The 12,297-nt window shown below is 43.6% G+C and overlaps 1 protein-coding gene across 24 annotated transcripts in view; it reads right to left on the reverse strand.

Moving 5' to 3' along the window:
* ank3 (ankyrin 3, node of Ranvier (ankyrin G)) overlaps positions 1-12,297 on the reverse strand; it is a 244,965-nt gene that overhangs the window by 62,466 nt on the left and 170,202 nt on the right. For all 24 annotated transcript variants that reach the window (XM_031905297.1, XM_031905285.1, XM_031905294.1 and 21 more), the window contains one exon: positions 671-794. In XM_031905297.1, coding sequence (XP_031761157.1) covers positions 671-794 — 124 coding nt within the window. The remainder of the gene's footprint in view (positions 1-670; positions 795-12,297) is intronic.

The following is a 12,297-nucleotide window of genomic DNA, read 5'->3' on the forward strand; positions in this document are numbered from 1 at the left end:
AGTGGGGATTATGGTCCATAACTCACAACAGCTGGAGGGTTGGAGTCGTAGCTGAGACTGGTCAACATCACTTGACTAATAATATTAAACACCAAGCCCTACCCTACAGCATGGCAAGGGAGTGGCACACTAAAAGCCACCGTCCATGTAAGAATAGAAAGGCTTAATTATTAGCCTGAGAACATGATTTCCCTGTCGGCAAACAAAGTGCAGATAAGTGGCACAGTCTGGATCACCGAGCAGAGGCACACAGCTTTGTTTGTTTCGGGCTCTTGGACAGGAGACTGGATTTCTGATCTCAGAATTTAGGAGGACTGCAGGCATCGGTATCACTGCCAGTGAGATTGGACAGGCTCGCATTCCACAAGCAAAATGTCATATCCTGAGAAATGGACTGGTCTGTTGGGTTGCTGGAGATGCATGCAAAGCAATGTGGTGCAATATACTGATAAAGGTATAGCAAATACAAATATGGTCTTTATTTCCCTTTCTATTCTGTCTATGACACTGCAGATGTGCCATAGCCCAGGTTACAATGTAGGGTCTATATACAAGATCCTCAGCTATTGCACCAAAAGAATATCATGGTTTGCAAGGAAGCAGATATTGCGCTGAGTATATTTAATGATATGGCATGTCAATGTGTAAGGGCTATACAGACCCACCCTACCTGGCAGATCTGGCTCCGATGCTGAAACCTGTGTATCCTTCTTGAGGCAAAGAGTCGTCTCCAAGTTCTTTCAGGTCCTGAGGTCCCAGGTATTTATCAGTGTCTCCTGTCATCGCATCCTCCCCTAAGATAACCAATGGGAAAGTGTAAGACAAAATGCAACCTCTATAAAATACTGCTTTAGCAAACTACTTCTCCCATTCTTCCCAAAATACCACTGTAGCAAATGCCTCCTGTCAGCTCTTAAATATCTAATTAGTGCTATGAAAACACCACAGGCCTTTTACATATAGAACAGTCAATACTTAACCAGTACTAGTGAGAAATGATTAGGTGTCAGGGCTCAGAACATAAATACCATTGATCCCTTGGATGCATTTACCAATCAGGCGCAGGCATGTCACACTGGTGGCCCTTGAAGCTCTCTAGGCTGATTTTGGAGCAGGCTAGAAAAAACAAATGCTCTTGGCTTGTAGCAACAGGGAAGGTTCATTGAACAGAAAAATGTCATTGGAAAAAATATATTTACTTTTCACCCAACCAAAAAAATCTTCAGAGGGGCCTGGCGTGCAAAGCAACTCTCCCTGCTACCCACCCCACTCCCGTCCCCCATTCCCCCGCAGCTTGAGTCACCCACTTGCTTTTAGGAAAAGAGCGGCTGTAAAGAGGGGATTTCTACAACTATAAAGGAAGCTGACTCTGTGCTCCGGGCCCCCACAGTGAACGTGGGGTCTGCTTCTACAGTTATGCCACTGTATGTAATATAAAGGTTAGATTTTTCTTATTATGTATAACAGCGCTGTCCTGCCTTCTGCCTTGTAGCTGCTGCAGAATAGCTGGCCATGCACATAAAGATCCATTTCTTTGGCGAGGCTTGCCCCACATGGCCAACCAGATATTTGACCAAATTGGGCTGGATAGCAGATACCTGCTGGATTTCTGAACAGGTATTGGTCAGACAGGTCTTCCCAAGGGTTCCATACATTGACCAGTAAGTTTCCAGTTTAGAAGGGGGTCGGCAGATTGTATCAGCCTGTGTATGACCAGGCGATACAAGCAGCAAGGCTATCAACCAATCAAATATTTAGAATCAAAGGTTCAGATTAACTTTCAATATGTTATAGAATGGCCTATTCTTAACAACTTTCAAATGGACTTTATTTTAAACCTTTTTTTATAGTTTTTGAATAATTTGCCCTTCTCTTCTGACTCTTTCTAGCTTTCAAATGGGGGTTAATATGAGTAGTAACCACATATCTGCTAAATTGCCAACCTGGGGAGCTGCTGAACAAAACTCAAAATCATTCAAAAACTGCTAAATAATAAAAGAAGAAATAATAAAAAATGAAGACTAATTGCAAATTGTCTCAGAATAACACCCTTTACATCATATCAAAAGTTAATTTAAAGGTAAACAACCCATTTAAGTGTGAGCTCTGTATTTCCAGTCAGTTGCAGGCTTGCACAATTTATATCACACCTCTGAGCCTGTGGACAATATAACATAAATAAGAATGTCTAAACTGCAGCCGACAAGCTGTCGCTGACCTACCATGCTCCCAGCATACTCAGCACCACTAGAAATACCACAGGTTGCATGTACCAATTTTGTTTAATTGTGAACTCAAGCTTTCTCCAATGCCTGGGGCCAGAATATCTACGACCCCAACTGTTCCTCATCAAATCATCCCCTTGACTCTTATCACTAGACGACATGAAACACATGGTGGAAAGGGGCCGGACAGGTAGATGCTTGCTTAGATTTAACAAGCGGTTACTTTTGAACACATCATTCAAAGTAATAAGCAATACAAAATAAAGCTTTTTTGCCCCTAGAATTCCAGTGTAATTGCAATGTCTCAAGTGTGCTCAGAACACTGAAAGGGGTGCTATACTTTAAAGCTGGTCCATCACTTTGGCAAAGTCATAAAATGAGTGCGGTTATAGTTTGATTTGGTCACCTACTTGCTGGGCCACATCCAGTCCCAATGGGGGCCTACTTGGACCACTTGGGTAAAGGCCACATTAACACACCAATACTGTTGTTGCCCAAAGGGATTTTTTTACCTCTCCCATTCATATTGGCAAGCTGTTGGACAGGCACCATACTTAGGCCAGTAAGTCTGCCAAGTTGGCCACGTATGGCCGCTTTACATGTGAACTATGTCTGATTCACATTAACGTGCAAGCGGCGCAGTGGCACTAAGGGCAAGAAAACGGAAGCATAACATTTCTGCATGGCACGTTTGTGCTTCAAATTTGTCTTTACACCTGCCATAGTGAATACGAATCTCAAAAATATGGAGAGTCCCAAAGACATGGAACTGTCCAAAATAAACCCAACAGATATAAAATTTGATATTGTTTACCACTTGGTGCCATATCCCTTTCTACTGCATAAAAGCACAAGATGTTGTTATTGTTTCATTCCAATACCCTTACCCGCTCAACTCAGAGAAGACCAAAGGGAAAATAAACCCCTTTCAAGTTTGTTTGCAGCAGGTTTGCAGCCCGATGTCAAAAAGAGAAGATTAATAACAATCACCCAAATCCTACAATACCCTGCTCCCTTGCTGAATACAATCCTTTGATGTCGCAGCCAGGGAAGAGAAAGAGAGGCTTGTGGAATTGCCTGCAGGCAGGGCAGTAGTCGGAACTAGTGCATGATACAGTGTGGGAAGAGATATTTGCATTAAAGGGAAAGTATCACACAGGGAAACAAGGATTTATACTGGGTACTTAGTAGCACACCTTCCCGAAAACTGGTAATCCTGAACTTGAAATAAGGGGCCTTGCATAAAATACATGTGGAACACGCTGCTCTATGAATGGGACTGCCTTAGCATTATCATTCATGTGTCCCCTGGCAGGGTCACTCTTTGGCCGGCGCTGCTATATACACTGTCTCCACTCCCTGCAACCTTAGTACTGAGTGTATCTGCAGTCATGACTATCAGCACTGTTGTGCTTTCCTCTCTAGCATGGCAATAGGACAGCAGCTAGAGACGCCTCCATAATGTCCATAATGTTCTGTAAGTAACAGATCTGTAAAGGAGGAGAATCACAGAAGCGGATAAATGGAGTCTTGACTGCGTTGCTCCAATAGTACATTTAGTCAGAACCAGCAGTGCAGAGAATATTAAAAAGATCTTGTTTTTAGTACCAATTACAGTTACAAACACTGGAAATGTGCAATTGATATATTGCAAAGTGGCTTTTCTGTTTGTCTGTATAACCCCTGAGCCATGGTAGTACTGGCAGTGCATGCCAAGCTCTGGAGTCTCTATTCCACTGTGAGGCTTTTAAAAGAAACCAAAGACGGCAGTTCCAGGGGCAAGTACAATGTGCTCTGTGTGTGTGTGCTCTGTTTACTCTGCTGTACTCACACATACACAAAGCCACCGATTTACCAGCCCCAGGAACAGTGCACCTTGCAGGGCAGCCTTTGAAATGCCCTGCTCCCCAGTGCTGAGTTATATCATGGGATGCCAAGTATCCATACTGCAGTACACTCTGTGGCACACAGATGGGTAACAGTTCACCTGGCACTGCCCATAGCCATTAAAAATATTCTAACTGACTTTTTTTTTAAACAATTACATTGTCCTAGCAGGAGGGCCGGGCTGCAACTCACCATTCGGACACCATAAAGATTTGCCAGACTGAGCAACAGGCGGCACAGGATTTAGCCTATCATATGAAGCCTAGCCGGCATGCCAGCTGTTAGATCCCACGAGGCTGCTGCCAACTTATCTCCACACCCCCAGCCGCCAGATCTCTGCATATTGTAGCTAAAATGTTTATTCCAACACAATCTGCCTTCTTATTAAACTTCTCAGCATCCACATTACTCCTACTAAAGGGACACGGTCCAACCTGTAGCACTGCAGTTATTGCTCAGCTACAGCTCCCAGAACAGGACCCAATATTCTGTAGTTAAATAATAGCTTTGAGCAGAAGGTTGGATAAAACTGATAGAAAACATTACTGACACCTTCTCACCCTTTTATAACTCCCGTTGTTATAACTCCTTCCCCTGACACTATCTTGCCTTACTATACACCCTGTCCCACAGTTACAGCCCCTTCAGCTGACACAGTATCAGCTCACTATACACACTACCCATCAGTTACACCACGTTTGCACAGCTTATAAGCAAGTCAAGTGCAATAGATGGGTGACATATGGGTGCTCATGTGTAATACCAATAGGTACGTGGAAGGGCAGAAAATCCCAGGATACAAAGTGTTTAGCCATGTGGAGGGGTATCTGTGCCGCCGTGCCAAACAGGAATACAGTACCAATACAGTAAATGACGCCTAGTACAATCCACATACATAGATGTATTAAACTGAAAACAACTAGAAATAGTCTAAACTGCACTTTCTATAAGACAATGAAGCAGGAAGCTGGTCCTGACCTCCTGTTGTAAAGCTGTTTTGAAACTCAGCAGGGGTCCCTTGATGGAGGGAGGACAGATGAAAGTACATAGGACATATTATAAGGTGTAAACATTGTTAGATATGTTCAGTATGTATATATCATCCATGGTTTATTGATCATCCGCCCCCCCTTAGATCCCTGCATTGCCAGTTTCACCCTTCTCTTCCCGATATTAAATAAAAATCAGACAAAAACAGGGTTAACTTAGCTCCCCCCGCCCCAGGGAACATGCACCTTAGGTTAGACTCCTGCATTCCATAAGTGACACTGTCCATCTACCCCCCCTGTCCCAGGATTGCATTTTTTCCACTGCAGAGCGGCAGGTAAGGCAAAGCAAAGTTCAACAGAACTCTAAACTACTTTTTCTTTTTTAAAATTTCACAACTACTCATTACCTTCCCACCAAGCTGCAATTAAGGCATTTTCTCTCTGCTTTTTCCATTACTTTCAGCGAGGGAAACTCAACGTAGCACAGAAATTTCCATTCGCCTGAAGTCAGGAAGCCCCCAGATCAGGGGGGTGTTTAGCTTTACTAGCCAGAAATCATCTATAAATACCCGGTGCAACCAACTAGGATCATACTGTATCTAACAAGAGCAAAAAAACACAGATCATCTTACCGCCTCGCCCTTTTTTATTTTAGGAGACCGATTAAAGTCAGGGTTGTGTGTCTAAAGGGGACAGAATTTCAAAGCACAAATCACACACACAGGGTAAATGCCTTACTTGCCACCACAGCCATGTTATCCAGTAATCCTTTGTGCAGCTTTTAGGGTCAGAATCAAAAAAAGAAACCTGCAGACTGTTTCCCACAAACTAAAAATTCAGGATCCTCGGAAGTTTGCCTTGTGACGGATCATATATCCCAGCCATGGCAGCTCCTGCACAAATCCTCACAAATCCCTTTAAACAGAGAGAGGTGGAACGGAGTGACCCAAAAAGACAGACAACAGCAGTGACCTGAAGACAACAACTGAATCCTTTCTTATCAGTGCTGGGACATCCATTTAAAGTTTCGCCGGATTGGGTTACACACTCCTTTGGCACAGCTCTGCAGCCAGTGAATGGTGCAAATGGGAGCCCATGGAGTATTTGTATGTAAATAGGGATCTGCTAAGGGGTGTGTGCGTGCTGAGGTTTTTTTTTTCCAGTAATTTGAGCCTTAAAGGTGCAGACTCAGTGGAACTACTCTGATATTAGGCACACTGGCCGTGTCATGGTCACATACTGTCAGGGGGCAGAACCGACTGTACAGGTGTGGGATCTGGAATGCTTTGGAACTGGGGTGTTTCTAATAAGTAACACTAGAAAAACTAAATAATTGGATTGTTCTGCCATCAATGGATTTATGTATGTATATCTTTATTTATAAAGCGCTACTTATGTACGCAGCACTGTACAGTAGAATACATTAATACAAACAGGGGGTTATTAAGATAATAATAGATAAATACACAGTATAACAATAAATACAAATAAATACAAGGTACCGTTGCAATAAGAGTCAGAAACACAAGATGATGGAGGTCCCTGCCCCATAGAGCATACAATATATATGGGAGGGGTAACTAACAGACACAAATGGGCAAGTGTAAGTGCGGTAGGTCACAGTGGGTGACATTACAATATAAGTGCCAGTTTCCAGATCAGGTGCTGGGCGAGTGCTCCAAAAGGGAGTCTTTAAGTTTAGTTTTAAAAATACTGAGGGAGGATTCTCTCCGGAGGAAATCGGGAAGGGCATTCCCAATGTAAGGGGCAGCAGGGCAGAAAGGTTTAAGGCGGGAAACAGCAGTAGTAGTGGGGGGTGCAACCAAACGATTGCTCTGTGAGGAACGAAGGAGTCGGCCAGGACTTATGCAGTTTAGTTACCATTAAATACAATATATTATGATTCTTTTATAGCACAGAAATTATACATCGGTCCCTACCCCAGTGGAGCTTACAATCTAAAGTCCCTAACACAGGGTCGGACTGGGCCGTCGGGACACCAGGAAAAAACCCCCGGCCGACCGTTCCTCCCCTGACGTGTAAAACTTATGTGCCCTCAGGGGAGGACGTCGGGTGGGGGACCCTGCAGGGGGGGGTAAGGGAGGCTCAGTGGGGGCACCTGCAGGACCCCTGGGGTGGCAGCCCCTATGGACCCTGCACTCCACAGTCCGACACTGCCCTAAGCAACTTTTTGTTGGTCTCTTTAAAAAAAAAAGACTTTCAAAGTAATAGCAATCAAAAGCAAAATGATTTCTGTTCCTTATAATTCTGTTCATGCCCCCTACGATTCAACTTCCATTCTGATTTCCAGACTGCTGCTTGGTTGTTAGGGTAATTAAGCAATGGGGGGAGTAGGGCTGGCAGCAAATGGGCAGGGGTTTGGGTGGATGATGGGCAGGATGCTGGTACCATGAGGTGTGGCTAGGTAGATCAGAGGCATGACAATATGTGCGTGGCCCATTTTTTTCATAAGGGCCCCATTTTACTTGTTGGCAGAGCCAGGGCACCCTGGTAATTGGTGGGCTATTTTTTGGGGAGCCTGGGAGGAGGGCCCTGCTAACAGTAGTATGGAGCCCCATGATTACTGATGGCAGCCCCTGCATCAACTCTAATGGCTGGATTTCCAGGACTAATGGGCCCAACATCCCAATAACATCTCCCTGACTGCCTATTGCACTCTAAAGCAGCCCTGCAGGTAATTAGTGAGGCTGCTTACTTTAACAGGTGTTTGGTTTGGGGAGGCTTAGCCTGTGGCACTGGGCATATTTTAGCTGGCAGAGAAGTGCCTGAAATCTTCAAGGCCACCTCCCATCCCATGACAGCACTTGTACTGGTGTTTCTCTGCCGGCTGATTTACTGCACACTTGGAGCCAGATTTACTAATGTTTGTATTTTTTTCGCTTTCATGAATCATACTTTAGTGCTAAAAATCATGCATTTTACTAATTGAAAACACAAATTGTTTGTAATGTTAAAATCAAGAAAAACACTAATACAAAACTACGACTACATCTAAAAGCTGTGGAGTTCATGCAGAAGTGGATGGGAGCTGCCCGGGGCAAACTGTAACACTCTTTATTTAATTTGTGGGTTTTGAGGTTTTTGTATTTTTATCTGAATTCGTTCTGCATTTTTATTTGTTTGTGCTTTTTATAGTTGGATCTTTGAATAAATAAGTCAACATTCGTTCTTTTTTTAGTTTTTTTCCGTGGTAGAAAAATCCACGAAAATTACACAAATTTGAATTTTAAAGAATATTCCCCATATTGCCATTAAGCCTTGAATGATCTGAGGTTATTTGTTCCTACCTGAGGCCCAGGAATGAGCGCACATAGCCACAGCCTTTAACCAATCAGCCCTAGGCTGGGGGCTGTTAATGCCTATAAGAGGAGCCTGGATGAGTTCTTGAACAATCAGAATATCCAAGGCTATTGTGATACTAATATCTACAGTTAGTATTAGTGGTTCTATATATAGTTTATGTATGTGAATGTATAGATAGGTCAGTATAGGTTGTGGGTGCTGGGTTTACTTGGAAGGGTTGAACTTGATGGACTCTGGTCTTTTTTCAACCCTATGTAACTACGTAACAAGCAGCAGTTGCTCCGCAGGTCACTGCTCAAGCCATTTATTGGGTACTTTCAGGTCCCACATTCTCTGGGCTATCTCTGCCAACGGGGAACACACATATTCCTGCCATACTGATCCAAGGAGTCTTTCACGCTTATAAAGTGCCCATTCATTGCCTTTTCTTGCCTCAAATTACTTCCTCAGTCATAAATATAGGGCATTGTTATGAGAATTCCCAGCACTGACCTGGCAGAAAGTGCTCTTCCTATTGGTTTAAGTTCTACTTCTTGGGGCCAAGTTTCTGAGCCCGTCTCCATCTGTGATGTTGCATGTTGGCAAAACCCATAAAAAGGAGAAATATACCTTGAGTATTCACCGCTTTTGGTGAGGGTACAACAGAGCCAGTGAATTGAGTGGGGATAACGGAGTAAACAGTAAAGTATTTATTAAGTGACTAAAGGGGGGCACAGTTGGGCCATGCCTGAAGGATATCCTAAATCCAAGGGTGTGCTAACCCTGCTTATGGTTTTCCTTAAAGAGGTTTGGTATGATATAGAGAGCAATATTGTGAGTCAATCTGCAGTTGGTCTAGTTTTTTAATTATTTTAGTTTTTGTTAGGCAGCTCTTCAGCATGGAGTTTCAGCAGCTATTTGGTTGCTAGGATCCATTTACCTTAGCAACCAGGGCATGGTTTGAATGAAAGACTGAAATATGAATAGGAGAGGACCTTAATATAAAAATTAGTAATGTACAGTAACAATAACAATTAAATTGTAGCTTCACAAAGCTATAGTTTTTCTGGCTCAGGGGTCAGTGACCCCATTTAAAAGCTGCAAAAAGAAGAAAGAGGCAAATAGTTAAAAAACGATGAAAAATAAATAATGAAAACTTGCTTAGAACTGGCCTTTCTATAACATACTAAGGCAGCACGTCATACAGCTGCAGGGATCACTCTGTGACCTTTACTGAGGCCTAGTCTAGAGTGCTTGGCTCACCCACATTACCCACATTTATCCAGAATCACCCTGACTTAACCACCCCCTTGCCCAGTCACCCACTGTTATTACTTTACACCCGCATCCCAACATTGTAATGTAATGTATCCTCAGAAGCAGACGCAGCATTGATCCCTGCCCCATGATTTATTCCTCTACCAGACTGTGTACTAATAAAGCTTTGTTTTCTATGCGTGCAAGGTACTTCAATTATTCAACTAATTACCAAGAATAAGGATATAATTCATTGCCAATAAGGTTTCTGTAGCACCTTAGCGTTGTCGCTTCAGCCTGCAGCCATGACTTCTGTGCTGGGGCGAGAAGCTTTAGCCCAAGGCTAAGGTCTGGGGTTAAACTTGCTCCTATTAATAGAGTTAGATTGGAATCTTGCTCAGGTCACTGTTCTGAAAACAAACCCCTATGTACTGTGAGAACTGTGCCCTGTTTTATGTTTTACATTCATAAATAAAGGGGAAAAACAAGTTGATAAACCTGTCCTTCCATGGCACGTAGACTGGGGAACCTCAGGCCCAGTTTGGCATATGGGTCACTAAGGGAATGTCTGGGGCCATTTATTTTACATTATCTTATCCAATCTAAAGAATGTCACAAGCGGTATTTTTCCACTCTGCTCCCTGGTTCAAGCCTTTCCCTTTCAAATACAACTTTCAGTGCACAAGTTTTTCCTGTTATCCCCAGACCTTTCCATATTCTCACATATATTCACCCCTATATTTAACTACTGAAAGAAGCCCACAACCATGCCCATTTGATTACAATGAATTACCCTTCAAGGGGAAGTTCACCTTTATTATCTTTTAGCAGGGTTGTACTGGGGGGTGCAGGGCCCACTTGGGCCCGCACCCCCCAAAGTATCTCTGTTGGACATGTCCCCTGCAGGAGCCCCCGCCGCAACCCTCTAACCCCCCCGCAAGGGCCCCCCACCGACGTCCTCCCCCGAATGCGCGTATGTGAAACATCACCGGGTCGGCTGGGGCCCACTGGGTATTTTCCCACTGTCCTGGCAGCCCAGTCCGACCCTGTCTTTTAGTATGATGCAGACAGTAATACTCTGAGACACTTTTTTTTAATGGAAACCCGTTATCTGGAAACCCGTTATCCAGAAAGCTCCGAATTACAGAAAGGCCATCTCCCATAGACTTCATTATAAGAAAATAATTCTAATTTGTAAACATTACTTTCTTTATCTCTGTAATAACAAAACATATAAAACAAAAATATAAAAGATAAAATAAATCCTTATTGGAGGCAAAACAATCCTATTAGGTTTAATTGATGTTTAAATCATTTTTAAGAAGACTTAAGGTATGAAGATCCAAGTTACAGAAAGACCTCTTATCTGGAAAACCCCAGAGCATTCTGGATAACAGGTCTCATACCTGTATTATTTTAGTTTTATCATGATTATGTCTGGTTTCTATAGTCTTATTTTCCCTAGCAATCAAGCAGTGCTTTGAGTGAGAGACTAAAGGTGGCCATACACGAGCAGATCCGCTCGCTTGGCGATGTCGCCAAGCGAGCGGATCTTCCCCCGATATCCCCACCTACGGGTGGGCGATATCAGGGAGCATTTAGGTTAAAAAAAAATAATCCGATCGTTTGGCCCTGGGGCCAAACGATCGGATTATGTGGGCGGCAATGGGGCAGTCGGATCGGGGACCGCATCAACGAGCCGATGCGGTCCCCGATCCGACCAGATTTTCTAACCTGGCCGATCGAGATCTGGCCAATTTCAGTGCAGATCTCGGTCGGCCAGGCCGCTCTGCTCTCCCCATACACGGGCCGATTAGCTGCCGAATCGGTCCAACGGACCGATATCAGCAGCTATAGTCGGCCCGTGTATGGCCACCTTTAAGGCCATACAGGTAACAATTACAATCTTTCCTGCGACCACTGGCAAAGAGACTATTCTTGTGTTGTTATCCCTCTCTGTTATCAGATCTTCCCCTTCTCTATGCAGATGGGGAACTAAAGTATCTCAGGGTAATTGCTGAATCTGCAATGAATTACTGTTCCCAAAGCTTCAGTTTATAAACGGAAACATTCCCTCTGTAGCCTGCTGGGCTTCCTGCCCCTGACTGCTTTTCTCTTCTGCTGAAATCCTCTTCTATCTGCCCTTCCACTAACCAGACCTTTCCCAGCCAAATAAAGGTACATGGGCAGATTCAGTAGTGAAAGGAATACTGTCATGGGAAAACATGTTTTTTTAAAACTTATCAATTAAAAGAACCTCTCCAGCAAAATTCTCCATTGAAATCCATTTTTCAAAAATATAAACAGATTTTTTTATATTTAATTTTGACATGGGGCTAGCCATATTCTTCATTTACCAGGGTGACACAGCCATGTGATATCCCCTCCCAGCAGCCAACCAGCAGAACAATGGGGAGGGAGCAAGATAGCAGCTCCCAGTAGGTATCAGAATAGCACTCAATAGTAAGAAACCCAAGTCTGGCTTGGGACTCCTCCAGTTACATGGGAGTAGGAGAAACAATAGGTTAGCTGAAAGCAGTTCTAATGTGTAGCGCTGGCTGAAAGCTCAGACTCAGGCATAATGCACTGAGATGGCGCCTACACACCAATATTACAGCTAGAAATACATTTGTTGG

The sequence above is a fragment of the Xenopus tropicalis genome, chromosome 7, assembly GCF_000004195.4.
Source record: "Xenopus tropicalis strain Nigerian chromosome 7, UCB_Xtro_10.0, whole genome shotgun sequence".
In the NCBI taxonomy this organism is placed as follows: domain Eukaryota; kingdom Metazoa; phylum Chordata; class Amphibia; order Anura; family Pipidae; genus Xenopus; species Xenopus tropicalis.